Below are 13616 nucleotides of genomic sequence, written 5' to 3'. Positions count from 1 at the left end.
GGTTGTTCTTAGATGCCTCTAGCCTTGAGGATAGTTTTGTCTTCATAAAATACAAAGGCCAAACTGTTGATAAATCGGTGGGGGGACTGTAACGAACATGTTTTAACCAAATGTTGTTGCATATAGTTACAGACAGTTATCCAAACTCTTTGCATAGGGATATTGTAATGTGCATATATTTTGAAATAGAGCTAACTGCTTCGGTTAGTTGAAGGGAGCAATTTAAGTTTACTTTTGAAATTCGCATTTTAGTCTAAAAGAATCACCAATCCATGGAAATAGCATCCATTGTTAATGGTAATACAGTAAATAGCCTGTATAGCATCTCTTGCTTCAGACAGATTTGGTTTCACAGAAGAATAGCAGTTTATTACACTCAAGTGAACTGGAATTTTTCCATTAAAATTATGTGCGTTTGTCTCTGTGTGTGTAATAGATGTTATTTCCTGGTTTTGTAGCTTCAGGAATTGAGGCAGAACCAGGGAGATCTGGTTTCCATTCCCCACTCTGCCACAGCAATTACTGTCTCTCAGCTTAAGACACCTCACAGGGTTACTATTACAGCCAGGGCTTTTTTTCTGGGAAAAGAGGTGGTGGAACTCAGTGGGTTACCCTCAGAGAAAATGGTCACATGGCTGGTGGCCCCGCCCCCTGATCTCCAGGCACGGAGGGCAATCTAAACTCCCCTCTGTCTGGAGATCAGGGGGCGGGGCCACCAGCCATGTGACCATTTTCAAGAGGTTCCGGAACTCCGTTCCCCTGCGTTCCCCCTGAAAAAAAGCCCTGGGTGGGGGTGGGATGTGAAAGTAAGTTGCATTGAAATCAGAGGGCCTTATTTCTGAATGAACTCGTTTGGGGTCATGGTGTGTATCTGCAGCAGTCAGGCACTGTTTCCAGAACAGTTCTGTGTTAAACAAGATACAATATGGAGGCTGTGCTACCAGCTGTGAATACCTTACATCCAATCTTAAAAGAGCCGGTCATCATGGTTAGAAGGGAGAACAAGAACTTACCATGAAAAAGTTATGCTTTCCAACAGAGTGCTGGGATTTTTCTGTGTTTTAACTTATTAGTGGTGCGCCCTTTACATTGCTGAAGGCCACACCCATTGGGTTAGAGTTCAAAGCCAAGAGCAGAAAGATGCAAAATACCAAGATAATTTGAAGCTCCTGTGTTTACAAGCAGAAAAAAACTTCTGAGAACTAGGGTCTATGACAGAGTTCCTGTTAGATGTCTGTTTTGAAAACCCTTGCTTTAAAAAGTTACACGTGTTGGCCTGTGCAGAAGAGGGGTGTGTGGGTGTGGGTGTGTGCACACGCATATATGTATACATAAGCAGCACTTTGATTTCAGAATCCCGTAATGAGAACTATTTTACAGTTTTGTGCCTAGAGCTTCATAGCACCTCTGGGAAGGGAGTAGGTCTGTGTGAAGGAGCTTAAAAACTAGAACGTACCTATTTGTAAGACTGCCAGTATTCTTAAGAAAAGTGTTTGCCGATTTGCTTGTATAATTACAAGGTTGGAAAACAATGTTATGATTGAATTTATAGTGCCTCTGTTTAATTTAAGAGAGTGTGCGCGCGCATGTGTGCGTGCTTTAAAAAATGCCCCTATCTTTCTTCATGGCCTGGCCAGAACACTTGTGATTATCAGAAAAATCCCTAGAAAAACTTTTCAGGTAGAAACCTTCCTAGAAGACCGTATTTCTTGGGTAGGGGGAATAAGTGGCAACCTCAGATTGCTAAGAATTGAACCTACACTTAGATATTGTAGTGGATTTATTTAATAAACCACTTTTGGCCATTCAGTCAAATTCATGGGAGCCTTTTTGGAGACATGGCCTTGAATCCTTTGAATAGGTTCTACTACAGAGCATTCTCCCTCTTGCGCTACCATTTACGGAGATCGATGGTTTTCAAGGAGCACTTGTACAAACAGAAGTGCTAGTGCAAGAGGAAGCATGCTTTTCTGCAGGGGCTCTCTGGCATGCACAGAACTTGCTCATAGGATCCAGGCCCTGGGTTGTATATGTAATAATCTTATTGTCTAAGTTGTGGAATTGGAAATCAGAATACTTTCTAAAATCAGTCTGGGTTAATTGGGCTATTCATTCCCTTGTGTCTTTGATTTATGTGCATCACTGGATCTTCTGTATGAAGTGACTAAGCCCCCCCCTCCATATCTGGTGCCTTTCCCCTCAAATACTTCCCCCCCAGCCAAGATTTGCCTCTGGTTTTGGAGCTTAGTTGAAGAGAGCAATACTTGGGGGGAGAGAAGTGTCAGAAGGGTGGGGCATGGGCAGTAGAGGTACGTTTGATGATCCCCCTCGACACTTTCTCCCATTCTAGAATCAGAGCCAAAACACACGTTAAGAAAAACCTAGGTTCAGCACGTGTTCTCTTACCTCAAGGTTTGCCGGGATCTGTAGGAGTCCTGGAAGCTTAAAGTTTAGCATTTACAGAGCAGCAAAAAGGGAAAGGGAAATACAGGCGCCTGTATTTTAAGCTTTAAGCTTCCAGGACGCCTTTAAGCTTCCAGGACGCTTACAGATCCTTTAAGCTTCCAGGACTTTAAGCTTCCAGGACCCCTACAGATCTTTAAGCTTCCAGGACGCCTACTTTAAGCTTCCAGGACTCCTACAGATCCCGGCAAACCTTGAGGTAAGAGAACACGTGCTGAACCTAGGTTTTTCTTAACGTGTGTTTTGGCTCTCAGGCTTCCCTATTCTCTCTTTCACTATTCTCTCACTGTTTTGGCCCAACTTGAGATTTAGTCATTTATTTATTTACTTCATATATACCCCTACCCAATGGGGACCCAAGGTGGCTTACATGACTCTCCTCTCCTCCATTTTATCTTCATAAAAACCCTGTGAGGTAGGTTAGGCTGAGAATTTGTGACTGAGTCAAGGTTACCCAGCAAGCTTCCATGGTAGAGTGGGGAACTGAACCCGGGTCTCCTAAATGCTAGACCAACGCTAACCACTACACAGTTCTGAGACAAGCAAGCCTAGCTTGCTGAATCTGGTGGGACCATCTGTGATCACTAGAGATGGGCACAAACTGGGGGGGAAACGAACGAGGCGGTTCGTCACATTTCACAAACCTGCCCCGGTTTGTGAACCAGTTTCTTTGGTTCGTAAAAACGTCACTTCTGGGTCAGCAAATCGTCACTTCCCAGGATCAGCAGACGGTCACTTCCGGGTCAGCAGAAGATCTGCAGAAAGTCCATCCCCCGTTGCCTAGGAAACTGATTGCTTGGTACCAGGCTGTCTGCAATGACAAACCAACTGAAAGTTCATGGCAGTTCATCAGAAATGGGCTCTGACGAACCGCTGGTTCGCGAACCACAAACCAGCCCGGTTTGTGCCGAACTTTGGTTCGTATTTCGGCTCGTGCCCATCTCTAGTTGTAACATTCAATGGGCCTCTTTGTGACGAGAATCTTGTATAGTAGTAATTATGTGGGTTATCTTTCAGACTAACAGGGATGCCAAAGGAAAAATATGATCCTCCAGATCCTCGCAGAATTTACACCATCATGTCAGCGGAGGAGGTAGCCAATGGGAAGAAGTCCCACTGGGCAGAATTGGAAATCTCGGGTGAGTCGTCAGATTTTTTTTTTAAAAATGATCCGCCTGCCTCCCGAGGTTGTGAATGATTTGGCATGTATTTAACAGCAAGCTCATTACTCCATGGCAAGACTTAAGATGCCTGATGCAGCTTTGCTTGCTCTCATAAACCATTTGCATTATTAGGATACAAGTGGACATCCTTATGAAATGGCTGAAAAGGTCGCCTTATGATGGTAGGGGGAGAAGGCTTGTAAAAAACTGGATGTCTGAAGGATCATAGAGTTGGAAGGGACCTCCAGGGTCATCTAGTCCAACCTCCTGCACAGTTCAGGAAATTCACAACAACCTCCCTCCCCCACACACCCTCAGTCACCCCTGCTCTGTGCCCAGAGGATGGCAAAACACCGTCAGGATCCATAGCCAAACTGGCCCGGGGAAAATTGCATCCTGACCTCAAAGTGGCGATTGGCATTACCCTGGGCATGAGAACTAAGCACTGATGTAGCCCTTCCCGCCCTCCCTCTCAAGATATGCCTAGGTTTACAGAATCAACATTGCTGTCAGATGGCCCTCTAGCCTCTGCTTAAAAAGCTCCAAAGGAGAGCCCACCACCTCCTGAGGAAGCCTGTTCCACTGAGGAACCGCTCTAACTATCTGTGAACAGGCTGGGAAATTTTAGAACGAGAAGATGGTTTCCTATCTCAACTAATCCCCAGTTGCCTTATTTTCCCCTGGCCAGTAATGGAAAAATAGGAAACTTTAGGGGGGGAAGTCAAAAATGTTCTTCGGAAGAATGAAGAGTGAAATCTTTTAAAGCCCTGCAGAAACACGCTGTCTTCACGCTTTTCATTTCAGGTAGAGTGCGGAGTTTAAGTACGTCACTTTGGTCGCTAACGCACTTGACTGCTCTACACCTCAACGACAACTATCTGACCCGCATTCCACCTGATATTGCCAAGCTTCAGAATTTGGTTTACCTGGATCTTTCCTCCAACAAGCTCAGAAGTTTACCAGCAGAACTAGGAAACATGGTATCTCTCAGGTGAGGAATACTGTTGCCTTCTCCAAAATAACGATCTCTGAATGGTTTTTGGCTGTGATGGCAGCCGAGCCAGAGTTAAAGGAAATATTAATTATAGCTTCATTTGGCTTTAGATGTCCTTGAAGCATCAGGACCGTACTACAGCAAGTTCATTTTGCTACCTTTTGTACAACTTTGGGCGGGATTACACATTACCGTACCCGTGTTCTGACGTTGTCATGTTGTATGTTGCCTTGCCCTCGTCAGCAGCAGCCAATGATGTGGAGCGGAGGCAGGGAAATGGACAGCGTGATGATGTCAGGACATGGGTAAGTTTGCCTACACGTTATGGAGGGGGAGAACTCTGCTTGAAGTTGCCATTTTTGTTAGGGGCCCCCAGCGCACCCTCACATGTAGTATCACTTTGAATGGTCTTTTGCTGTCAGGCTAATTTCCATGACAGAGCCTCTTCACAAACTTCATATAGACAGTTTGCTGTTTGTAGACGCTCTTCTTTTTTCTGAACTCAGGCGCAAAGATGACTTAAATGGCCTTGGCCTTGGAGGAGAAGCAGTCAGGGCTCATTTCGAGGGGGAATGCAGGCAGTTCACCAAAGAGGTCACATGTCAGGTGGCCCCGCCCACCTGACTCTCGGCCATTTTGGGCCCGTTTCAGCTTGGATTGGAGCCTAAACGGCTCAGATCAGACCTCTGACAGGTGGTGGATCACTTTCCTGCTCAACAGCGGCCCGATCCTGACCATTTGGGGCCTGTTTTTGGCCATTTTCAGCCCCTTTTTGTCATTTTGGGCCCAATTTCGGTCCTGAATGGCCAGGATTGGGTCCAAAACAGCCAGGATAGGTGATGTCAGGGGGTGTGGCATATGCAAATCAGTCATGCTAATGACACACTTCCGGTGAGGTCAAGGGGTGTGGCATATGCTAATGAGGAATGCTAATGAGTTCCTCCAGCTCTTTTTCTACGAAATGACCCCTGGAAGCAGTACTTTCTTCTTGGAGCAGGAGCTGTCTTCTAAAAAAAATCTGTCAAACATACTCGTTGCATCTTCTCTCCTGCTCTGTCTTAGCTTCCTTTTTCAACTTAGTTGTGTATGAAATTCAGAGACCATTGTATCCAGGTGACAGCCATTATCTAGCTGGATGAGGAATTCCAGGATGTTTCATCTGCTCTTGACAGGCAGCTAAACAAGATGGTGGGAGATCTTTGATCAGATTTCCATTGGGGATGGTGGGTTTTTAAAAAACAATATGCAACCTGAGAGCTTTTTCTGCTGTGCATATGAGCTGGGCTGGGAGGGATTTAAATAGGATAACAGAAGTGGTGGGAGAACAGTTAATGTTGTCCCCCAGCATTACAGCCCCTATCCAGTTTTTACACACACCAAGATGCTATCAAGTTTTTAAAACACCACAAATTCCTTGCTGTCATGTCTTATGTGGCCCTTACTACCTGACTTCCCTTGGGTCACTGAACTGTTAACTCACTGGAAAGGACAGTTCTCTTTATCTCATGACAGATGAAAGAGGTTAGTCTGGAGTCTGTCCTGGTGCCAAAATAAACAAGAATTTTGTGGCATTGATAACATTTTTAACATAGCATAAACATTTGTGGACTATGTTGGAATAAAATGTTCTTAGTTTTTAATGTGCCACCAGATTCCTTGCCTATTTTTGCTCCAACAGACTAACACAATTATCAGAAGGGTGTTGGAAGGCGTTCAGGTTTCTGCTTACCTTTAACATGCTAATAAGTTGGACGTAGAATTTTAAATTGTCCTCTCCAAACTGTTGTTGATCCTGCTGTCATTCTTTTGAGCTTGGGTGTGGCATTTGTGTGTGATTTGGGGTTAAGGGATTGGAGGGGAGTTTGTTTTTAATGCTTACCATCTCTTTACTTGACCAACAGTGGAAAAGGCTCCTGTGGCCCTTTTCCACTTGCAGAATATTAAAAATAAAGCTGATAACTTTCCAGGTTAATTGGATTCACACGAGTATTCCATTTAAGCTGATGTTGGCAATATGTTCTGCTTTTAGGGAATTGCTTTTAAACAACAACTTGTTACGAGTTTTGCCTTATGAACTTGGCCGGCTGTTCCAGCTGCAAACACTAGGTCTGAAAGGTAAGCTGTTGATACTTATATCTGTTATGAACACAACCACAGTTGTTTCCAGGCCCTCCCTGCCCACTTTTTCTTCCTGTGTTTTTTCATCAGACAAATGGGGCCAAATGCTGTGAGGAGTACTGTCGGCAGGTTTCTTGTCCCTCTGTTTTTTATATATTGATATTCCACGATAAGCTTTATAGAAGTCCTGAATTAATGATAATCTTTCCTTTTTGGTCTTTTGTTCCCTTTCGTTTTCATTTAGACCTTGCTGTATTTTGTCCAAACCCTTGAAATAGATTAGGCTTTGTTATTGCTGTTATTTGGGGAGGGTTCGTGGCAGTGGCAGAGCATCTTGGCATGCAGAAGGTCCTTGATTCGGTCCCCAGCATTTGAGTTGAAAAACAGAAGGAAAGGGGGGGAAATCCCAGGTAGTAGGTGATGCGAAAGCAGGGCTGGATCGAGGGGGGGGCAGGGAGGTAGTCTGCCCCCAGCGCCACCAAGGAGGGGGTGCCAGGCACAGCTGCCAGCCACCGGGAGCACGTGGGCGGCCTGCCAGCCCCCCACGCTGCCTTTCGCCTGGCCTGCAGGACCGGGGGCGGCCGACTTGCTGCATGCCCCCTGTCCTGCGGGGCAGGCAAAAGGCAGCGCGGAGGGCTGCCCGCGCCATTTGCCTGCCCTGCAAGATAGGGGTGCGGCCAGCCACCCCCTGTCTTACGGGACAGGCGAATGGTGCAGGTGGCTTCCCAGCCCCCTGCGCTGCCTCCGCCAACTCTGCAGCACGCCAGGGCACCCAGCTTGCCGCTTGGGCGGCAAGCTCTGCCCTACGTGATGATGTCACAGAAGTGACGTCATCACACAGCGCCAGGAGCACACCCTCCGGACTTGTGTTGCCCTGGGTGCCGGCAGCCCTAGATCCGGCCCTGTGCGAAAGACCTGTATCTAAGACCCTGGAAAGCCGCTGCCAGAGTAGACAGCACTCACCTTGATGGGCCACTGGTTTCATTCAGCAGCAGGAAGCTTCACGTATTCCGCACCTCTCATTCCTCCCCTCCCACCAGTGCAGAAAGCATGCAGTTCCTGCAGGGAATTCATTTCAGAGAGGAGAGCATCAGAAGTTCCCTTTTTTCGTTGCCAGAGTTCTGCTCTGTGTATTGTTAAGGACTTCAGAGTGGAGAGAGTACAGCACCGTTCATGCTGAGGCATGTCCTCTCTTTCTTACTACCCTGTACCGTTCTTGGCTGATGCCGTTCTTGAACGGTCAAAATAATTACTCTTCCTTCATTGACTTGTGGCGAGACACATCTTTGCCATTGGGCTGCTATGAGTTTGGGTGTGTTTCTGACCTTAATGAATGTTCAGGGAAGAGTTGCCAGCGCTGCCAGGGCACAGGGCAAGTAGCAGGCATCAGTGCCACTGTGAACCTGCCAAGCTGCTTTGTATCCAAGTCGAACCCTAGGTCCATCTGGTCCATTATGATCTGCTCTGACTGGCAGCTGCCCTTCAAGGTCCTAAGGTTTCCCAGCCAGACTATGCGAGAGAGGCTTTTTTAAACTTTAAAGCCCCAGGGGTTGAACCTTGGACCAATGACATTCAGAGCTTGTGCACTGGCTCCCCCCGCCCCCATGCCCAGTAGGCGAAGGGAGAGTTACCAGCTTGAAGGAAGTCAAGCTAAAGAAATCAAGGTATGTGGCTGTGTAGCAAGTCACACTCTAGTTCTTCCTCGGCCCCGTGACTTCAGTGGGCTGAATCAAGAATGTGTCTCGAGAAGCAGGCCGTTCAAGTTGGGGTTGGGATGGTGCGGCTGGAAGGGAATAATTGCTCAAACCAAGAAGAGCAGAAAGGCATTTGGATGAAAGCGGAGAGTCTTAATTATTTCACTGATCCCGTGGCGTGCTGGGGCTGAGCTGCTTCTTCCTGGGGTGATCCGATGAGAGCGCATGCGGAGCTTTGTATGTAAATGACAAAAACTTGGGGGCTGCAAAGACACAGATTCACCGATAGGTCGTTCTGAAGTCTGTGGGACCAGTGGCATTTGCCTTGTTCCCTAGGGATGGAAAAACCATTGGCCATGTTATCTCGCCCTGGAGCTCTGAATGCTTTGTATGAATATTAAGAGGAATGAAATGCGGTCCTCCAGTTCAAAAGTGAGAGAGGGTCCTGCTGGGTCTCTGCAGCTCCCCCTGGAACCGCGATGCCTCGAGCTGGCTCTGTGCATTAAAACGTTGCTTGGTTGGATTTCAGGCAATCCTTTATCGCAAGATATTCTCAGCCTGTACCAGGACCCAGATGGGACACGAAAACTATTGAACTACATGCTTGACAATCTAGCAGGTAACAACCTTTGAGTTGCTATTTGGCTGTAGGGAGATGTTCATCATTCTTACAGCTGGGATGGAAAGAGAAGGGGGTGACGCTTACATCACAAGGACTCTTGGAAGGGAAGCAGTTTGCCTGTGCGCTGTGCCCACAGAAACTCACTGCACCCCGTTGGTGGAATGGACAGGTTTTGCTGTCCAAATTACATTGTCCCCAATTATAGTGCTTTTCTTTCTCCCTGTAGCAATACATGGGAAGTGTTAGCTGATGTGGGAGAAAGTAAAAGGAGTGTGCTTGGAGTGCCGTTGGGAGAGGGGATAAACACTCCCTTCATGAATCTCTGCAATTAAAGAGCTGAGCCTTCTCCTGACTATATGCATCAACCTGAAATACAAATCTTGGTCGCACTGTAGTGTGACCGAATGTCAGGAACTTGCTGTATATTGTATAAACGTTTCTGTACTGTACTGTATAATGTACAAATGTACTGTATAAAATGTTCCTTACTGGTGGCATTGGATGCCAGTGTGCAAAGGAACTCATCCTCCCAGCCAGTGCACGTGCTCTTGTGTGCGTGTGCATGTACATATGGATATCTGTTGCATTGCTGAGGATTCCCATTTATTCAGAAGAGGGGGCCAAATCATGTGTACAACATTAATTTCATGTAAATGGAGAGCTGTTCCAAACTCTGGTACACCAGGTTTCCCACGCATAGAGCAGCTCGCTGGATGAAGGTGCAGCTCGTCTCAAGCATGCTAGGTCCAGACATGGTTGCTGTTCTGGCAATTGAGCAAACGCCAACATCAGCTTGTTGAGACAAGAATCCCAGATTACTGAATTTAGGAGTCAAGCCGGGAGCCTTGCTCCTTCCCTTCAGCTAGGCCTGTACAGCTGCTCCAGTCTGTTGGGAAAGCATGAATTGTGTATCATGCAGCTCACCTCAGTCACACGGAATGCTGTGGGCCAGTGTCGTGCCTCTTTGCAGCTGTTGAGGCTGATTTTTAATATCTTTATACAATGCTTTTAATGTTTTATGATAATGTTTAATGAAATGTTTTAAATGTTTTTAATGCTGTTATCCTCCCTGAGCCTGCTTGCGGGGAGGGCGGAATATAAATATGACAAAATAAATAAATAAATAAATTGGGAGCATTCTGCCTGATGGCATAGAAGAGCACAGCACACTTGTCATTCTGAAGTCATTTTTAGTGACGGAGGGCACACTCAAGTGGGCTTGAATTGATCCAGCGTAGTAATAAGGCTAACATGTAGCTGTGTTCTAACACCACGCGTGAGAGTCTTTGAGAGAGAGAAGGCAACGTCGCTGAGAATAATTCTTCCCAAAGAGCAGTAAAAAAATTCTCACTAAAACTAAGAATTGATTTAAAAAGAGAGATTACTTGGCAGACACAACAACGCTGCCACAGAGCATACAATGTCACCTGCAGCATTCCACACATACTTGTGGAAAGAAATGTTAAAAAGTTGTATCGTCGAAGGCTTTCACGGCCGGAAAACGATGGTTGTTGTGGATTTTCCAGGCTGTATAGCTGTGGTCTTGGCGAGGACCACGGCTTGGCCAAGACCACAGCTATACAGCCCGTAAAATCCACAACAACCAATGTTAAAAAGTTGTCTGAGCTTCCAGTTTTTTGTACCTTCTGTGGCAACTAGGTGTGAAAAGTCTAACAAGTTCTCTGCTCAGTACTGTCTGAAGCCTCCTGCACCCTCCACCCCATTCTTGCAGTTCAGTTATTCTTTACCCCGTTCTCTAGCGTTACGTAGAATCCAAACATTGCGCTGCTGAGTTCGGAGATGCTTACGGCTTCTCACTTTCACTGATGTTCACTGTCTTCTAATATTTCAGTTCATCCAGAGCAGCTGCCTCCAAGGCCGTGGATTACTTTGAAAGAACGAGACCAAATCCTGCCCTCAGGTAAGCACGAAGCCGTCTTTCCATTCATGCTGCGCAAAGAGTTTGATGCATAATGCTGCTTCTGCGCTTCCAGAGGGCTCGTCCTGGAATCCTGGCTTTAACTTTTAATTGAAATGTGGTTTCCAGTCTCATGGTTGCAGAGACCACCTTGAAAACTCAGCTCGCTGAGTGCCCTGGGCCAGTTGCTTTCTTAGCCTAACCTAACACTCAGTGTAGCTGTGAGGATAAAATAAGGAAAGAAAAAACACGTCTGCTCTTTGGAGAAAGGATGAGCTAAAAATGTAGTAGGTAGAAAATGAAGAAATAAGAGATCGGAAATGGGAGATGTTAAAAGCCAGAACTCCTTGTTATTCAAGTCTTGGTCAGCCTTGCTAACGTACAGCAGCTTTTACTGGCTCACAAAAAAACTAGCATTGCCTGTTTACTCTCTTTGTGCCAGCGTAGCCGAGCAGCTGCCTGGGACAGAAATAGGAAGAAACTCTTGCTGTTCCCCTTCTGCATGTATGTTTCTGGCAAAGTGCTCCAGAAACTATGCTGGAGTTAGATATTTTATGTAATTCTTCTAGTTCATTGGCATAGATTTTCTTATTTATTTTATTTATTTATGTCGTTTATAGTCTGCCTTTAGAGACTCAATTGATCCAACCTGAGGCTGGACAAACATCCTCCAGTTTCAGTGGCGCTTTTCTGGAGGAAAATAGTAAAAAGTCCAGTAGCACCTTTAAGACTAACCAACTTTATTGAGGCATAAGCTTTCGAGAACCACAGCTCCCTTTGTCAATCTGATGAAGGGAGCTGTGGTTCTCGAAAGCTTATGCCTTATTGCAGCTACAGACTAACACAGCTAACTCCTCTGGATTTCTGGAGGAAGTCTACAAACCTTGCTTTGTGATTTAGTAGGATAATAGTTGGATTTGTATGGTTCTAGGGCATCTTGAGGTCCTTAATAGCCTGAATAAGATGTTGTAACTTTTTTAATAAAAGGAGTTTGTTTAAAAACTGTTGGCTGGGAAAGTGATAAGGGTTTAGTATTGGTTCTATTTTAATTATGTTCTGTCTGCCTTCCGTCATGGAACGCAAGTTACCACCCCCATGAAGTCTCACATCTGTGATCACAGTTGTGTCCTGTGCCTTTCTGTACATGCTCTAGGATCCCTGGGTGGTGGTGGGTTCATTGTGTGGTGAATGTTTTCCCCAACCCTCTGTCATAGATGTTTTTAAATCATGTACATTCTTAGGCAGTTCATGCGGCCTTTGTGAAAGTTCTTCTTTGTGAAAGTTCACCAGCCAGTCAGGATAAAAGTGCAGCACTACTTTTATCCCTGATAGTTAATTAGTGTAGCCGAAGTTTGCCTTCCTCTGGGCATAGAGCAGAGGTCACTGAGGGATGTGAGGAAAGGTAGTTGTGAATTTCCTGCATTGTTCAGGAGGTTGGACTAGATGGCCCTTGGGGTCCCCTACCAGATTTGTGTTTCTATATTTCTAATAGACTTGCTGTTTTGTTTTGCTTTAAATTGGAAGCAAGTGCCAAAATTTGGCCTTTTAAATCTGGCTGCAGAAATTAATGAGTAATATCAGATTTATTTTAGAGCACCTGTTTATTTCATAATCATTTGGGGGACCGGTCATTTTATCACATGTTAAAATTATAGAGGTTTATCTTAGTTTGTTGTTGTCAATTTCTCTTTAAAAATGTCATGCAGAGAGCTAATCAGGCTTCTGTTGAAGGGACTCTCAGAGAAGATCTGGGTGAGATTTTGTAAGTGTGTGTGTGTGTGTGGAAGTGTCAAAGGCTTCCCAAAAAACTTCCATAGCATTCTGAGTCTTTCAGCTGACACTTGATTCTTTTTAAACTACAAGTATTCAGTTAAGGTTGAGAAACATTAAGAAATTCAGTGCTTACTGCATGTACTTTTTCGCCCATTGTCAGATCAACTCTTGCCTAATTAAGAGCGAGTTATGTTTTGTATGGATAAAAATAATTCACTAAAAGTTTCCGCTTGGCTGCTGGGGAAAAGATCAAATGCTTAGAACCCTCGTTTTACTGTGCTATAAAAGATAAAGCCTTCTCAGCAGATCATATCTCTATAGATAAGTGTTCTGTTGCTACTTGGCTCATGAAAACCAGTCTCATAAAGTTAAAGTAGTACAGATCTTTAATTGGATGCAGATTGGCTAAGTTCATTACACCTGTTTTTCTTCGGGTGGTGTGAGGAAAGAGAATAGGAAACCTGGAGATTTGGTGCATAATAGCAGCAGGCAGGGGAGATTTCACTTTGGTTGGGCCATGAAAAACCCAAGTTTTTTGCACTTTGAGTTTGCTCTACAGCAGGAACAAAGACCAGATTGAGCGACAGTAAATCATACTTCCAAAAATATTTCAAACTAGAAGGCTGCTCGGGCTGTCTAAATCAGTGTATGTACTGGTGGCCCTTTTCCAAGGGCTGAAAAATCTGTTCAAAAATACCTCATTTTTGGCAGGTGTTCTTGTCCCTAGATCCCAGAAAGAGATGGGGGTAGCTTGGGAGTGGGAGGCACTCAGTGATATTAAGGCCTTTTTTTTCATTTGTATTTTACTTCATTAATCATCCACCTTTCTCGTTGAGATTCAGGGCAGATTATAAAACTATAAAACAACGTA

General features: G+C 45.2%; 1 protein-coding gene across 1 annotated transcript in view; it reads left to right on the top strand.

Moving 5' to 3' along the window:
• The window catches only part of CNOT6L (CCR4-NOT transcription complex subunit 6 like), a 49970-nt gene that overhangs the window by 22975 nt on the left and 13379 nt on the right, over positions 1-13616 (top strand). The window contains exons 2-6 of the mRNA XM_054989708.1: positions 3481-3602; positions 4431-4617; positions 6650-6735; positions 8962-9051; positions 10907-10975. Coding sequence (XP_054845683.1) covers positions 3491-3602; positions 4431-4617; positions 6650-6735; positions 8962-9051; positions 10907-10975 — 544 coding nt within the window. The 5' untranslated portion in view covers positions 3481-3490. The remainder of the gene's footprint in view (positions 1-3480; positions 3603-4430; positions 4618-6649; positions 6736-8961; positions 9052-10906; positions 10976-13616) is intronic.

The sequence above is a fragment of the Eublepharis macularius genome, chromosome 10, assembly GCF_028583425.1.
Source record: "Eublepharis macularius isolate TG4126 chromosome 10, MPM_Emac_v1.0, whole genome shotgun sequence".
Taxonomy (NCBI): domain Eukaryota; kingdom Metazoa; phylum Chordata; class Lepidosauria; order Squamata; family Eublepharidae; genus Eublepharis; species Eublepharis macularius.
Note: the sequence above shows the minus strand (reverse complement) of the source record. Positions and strands in the feature narration are given on the sequence as shown.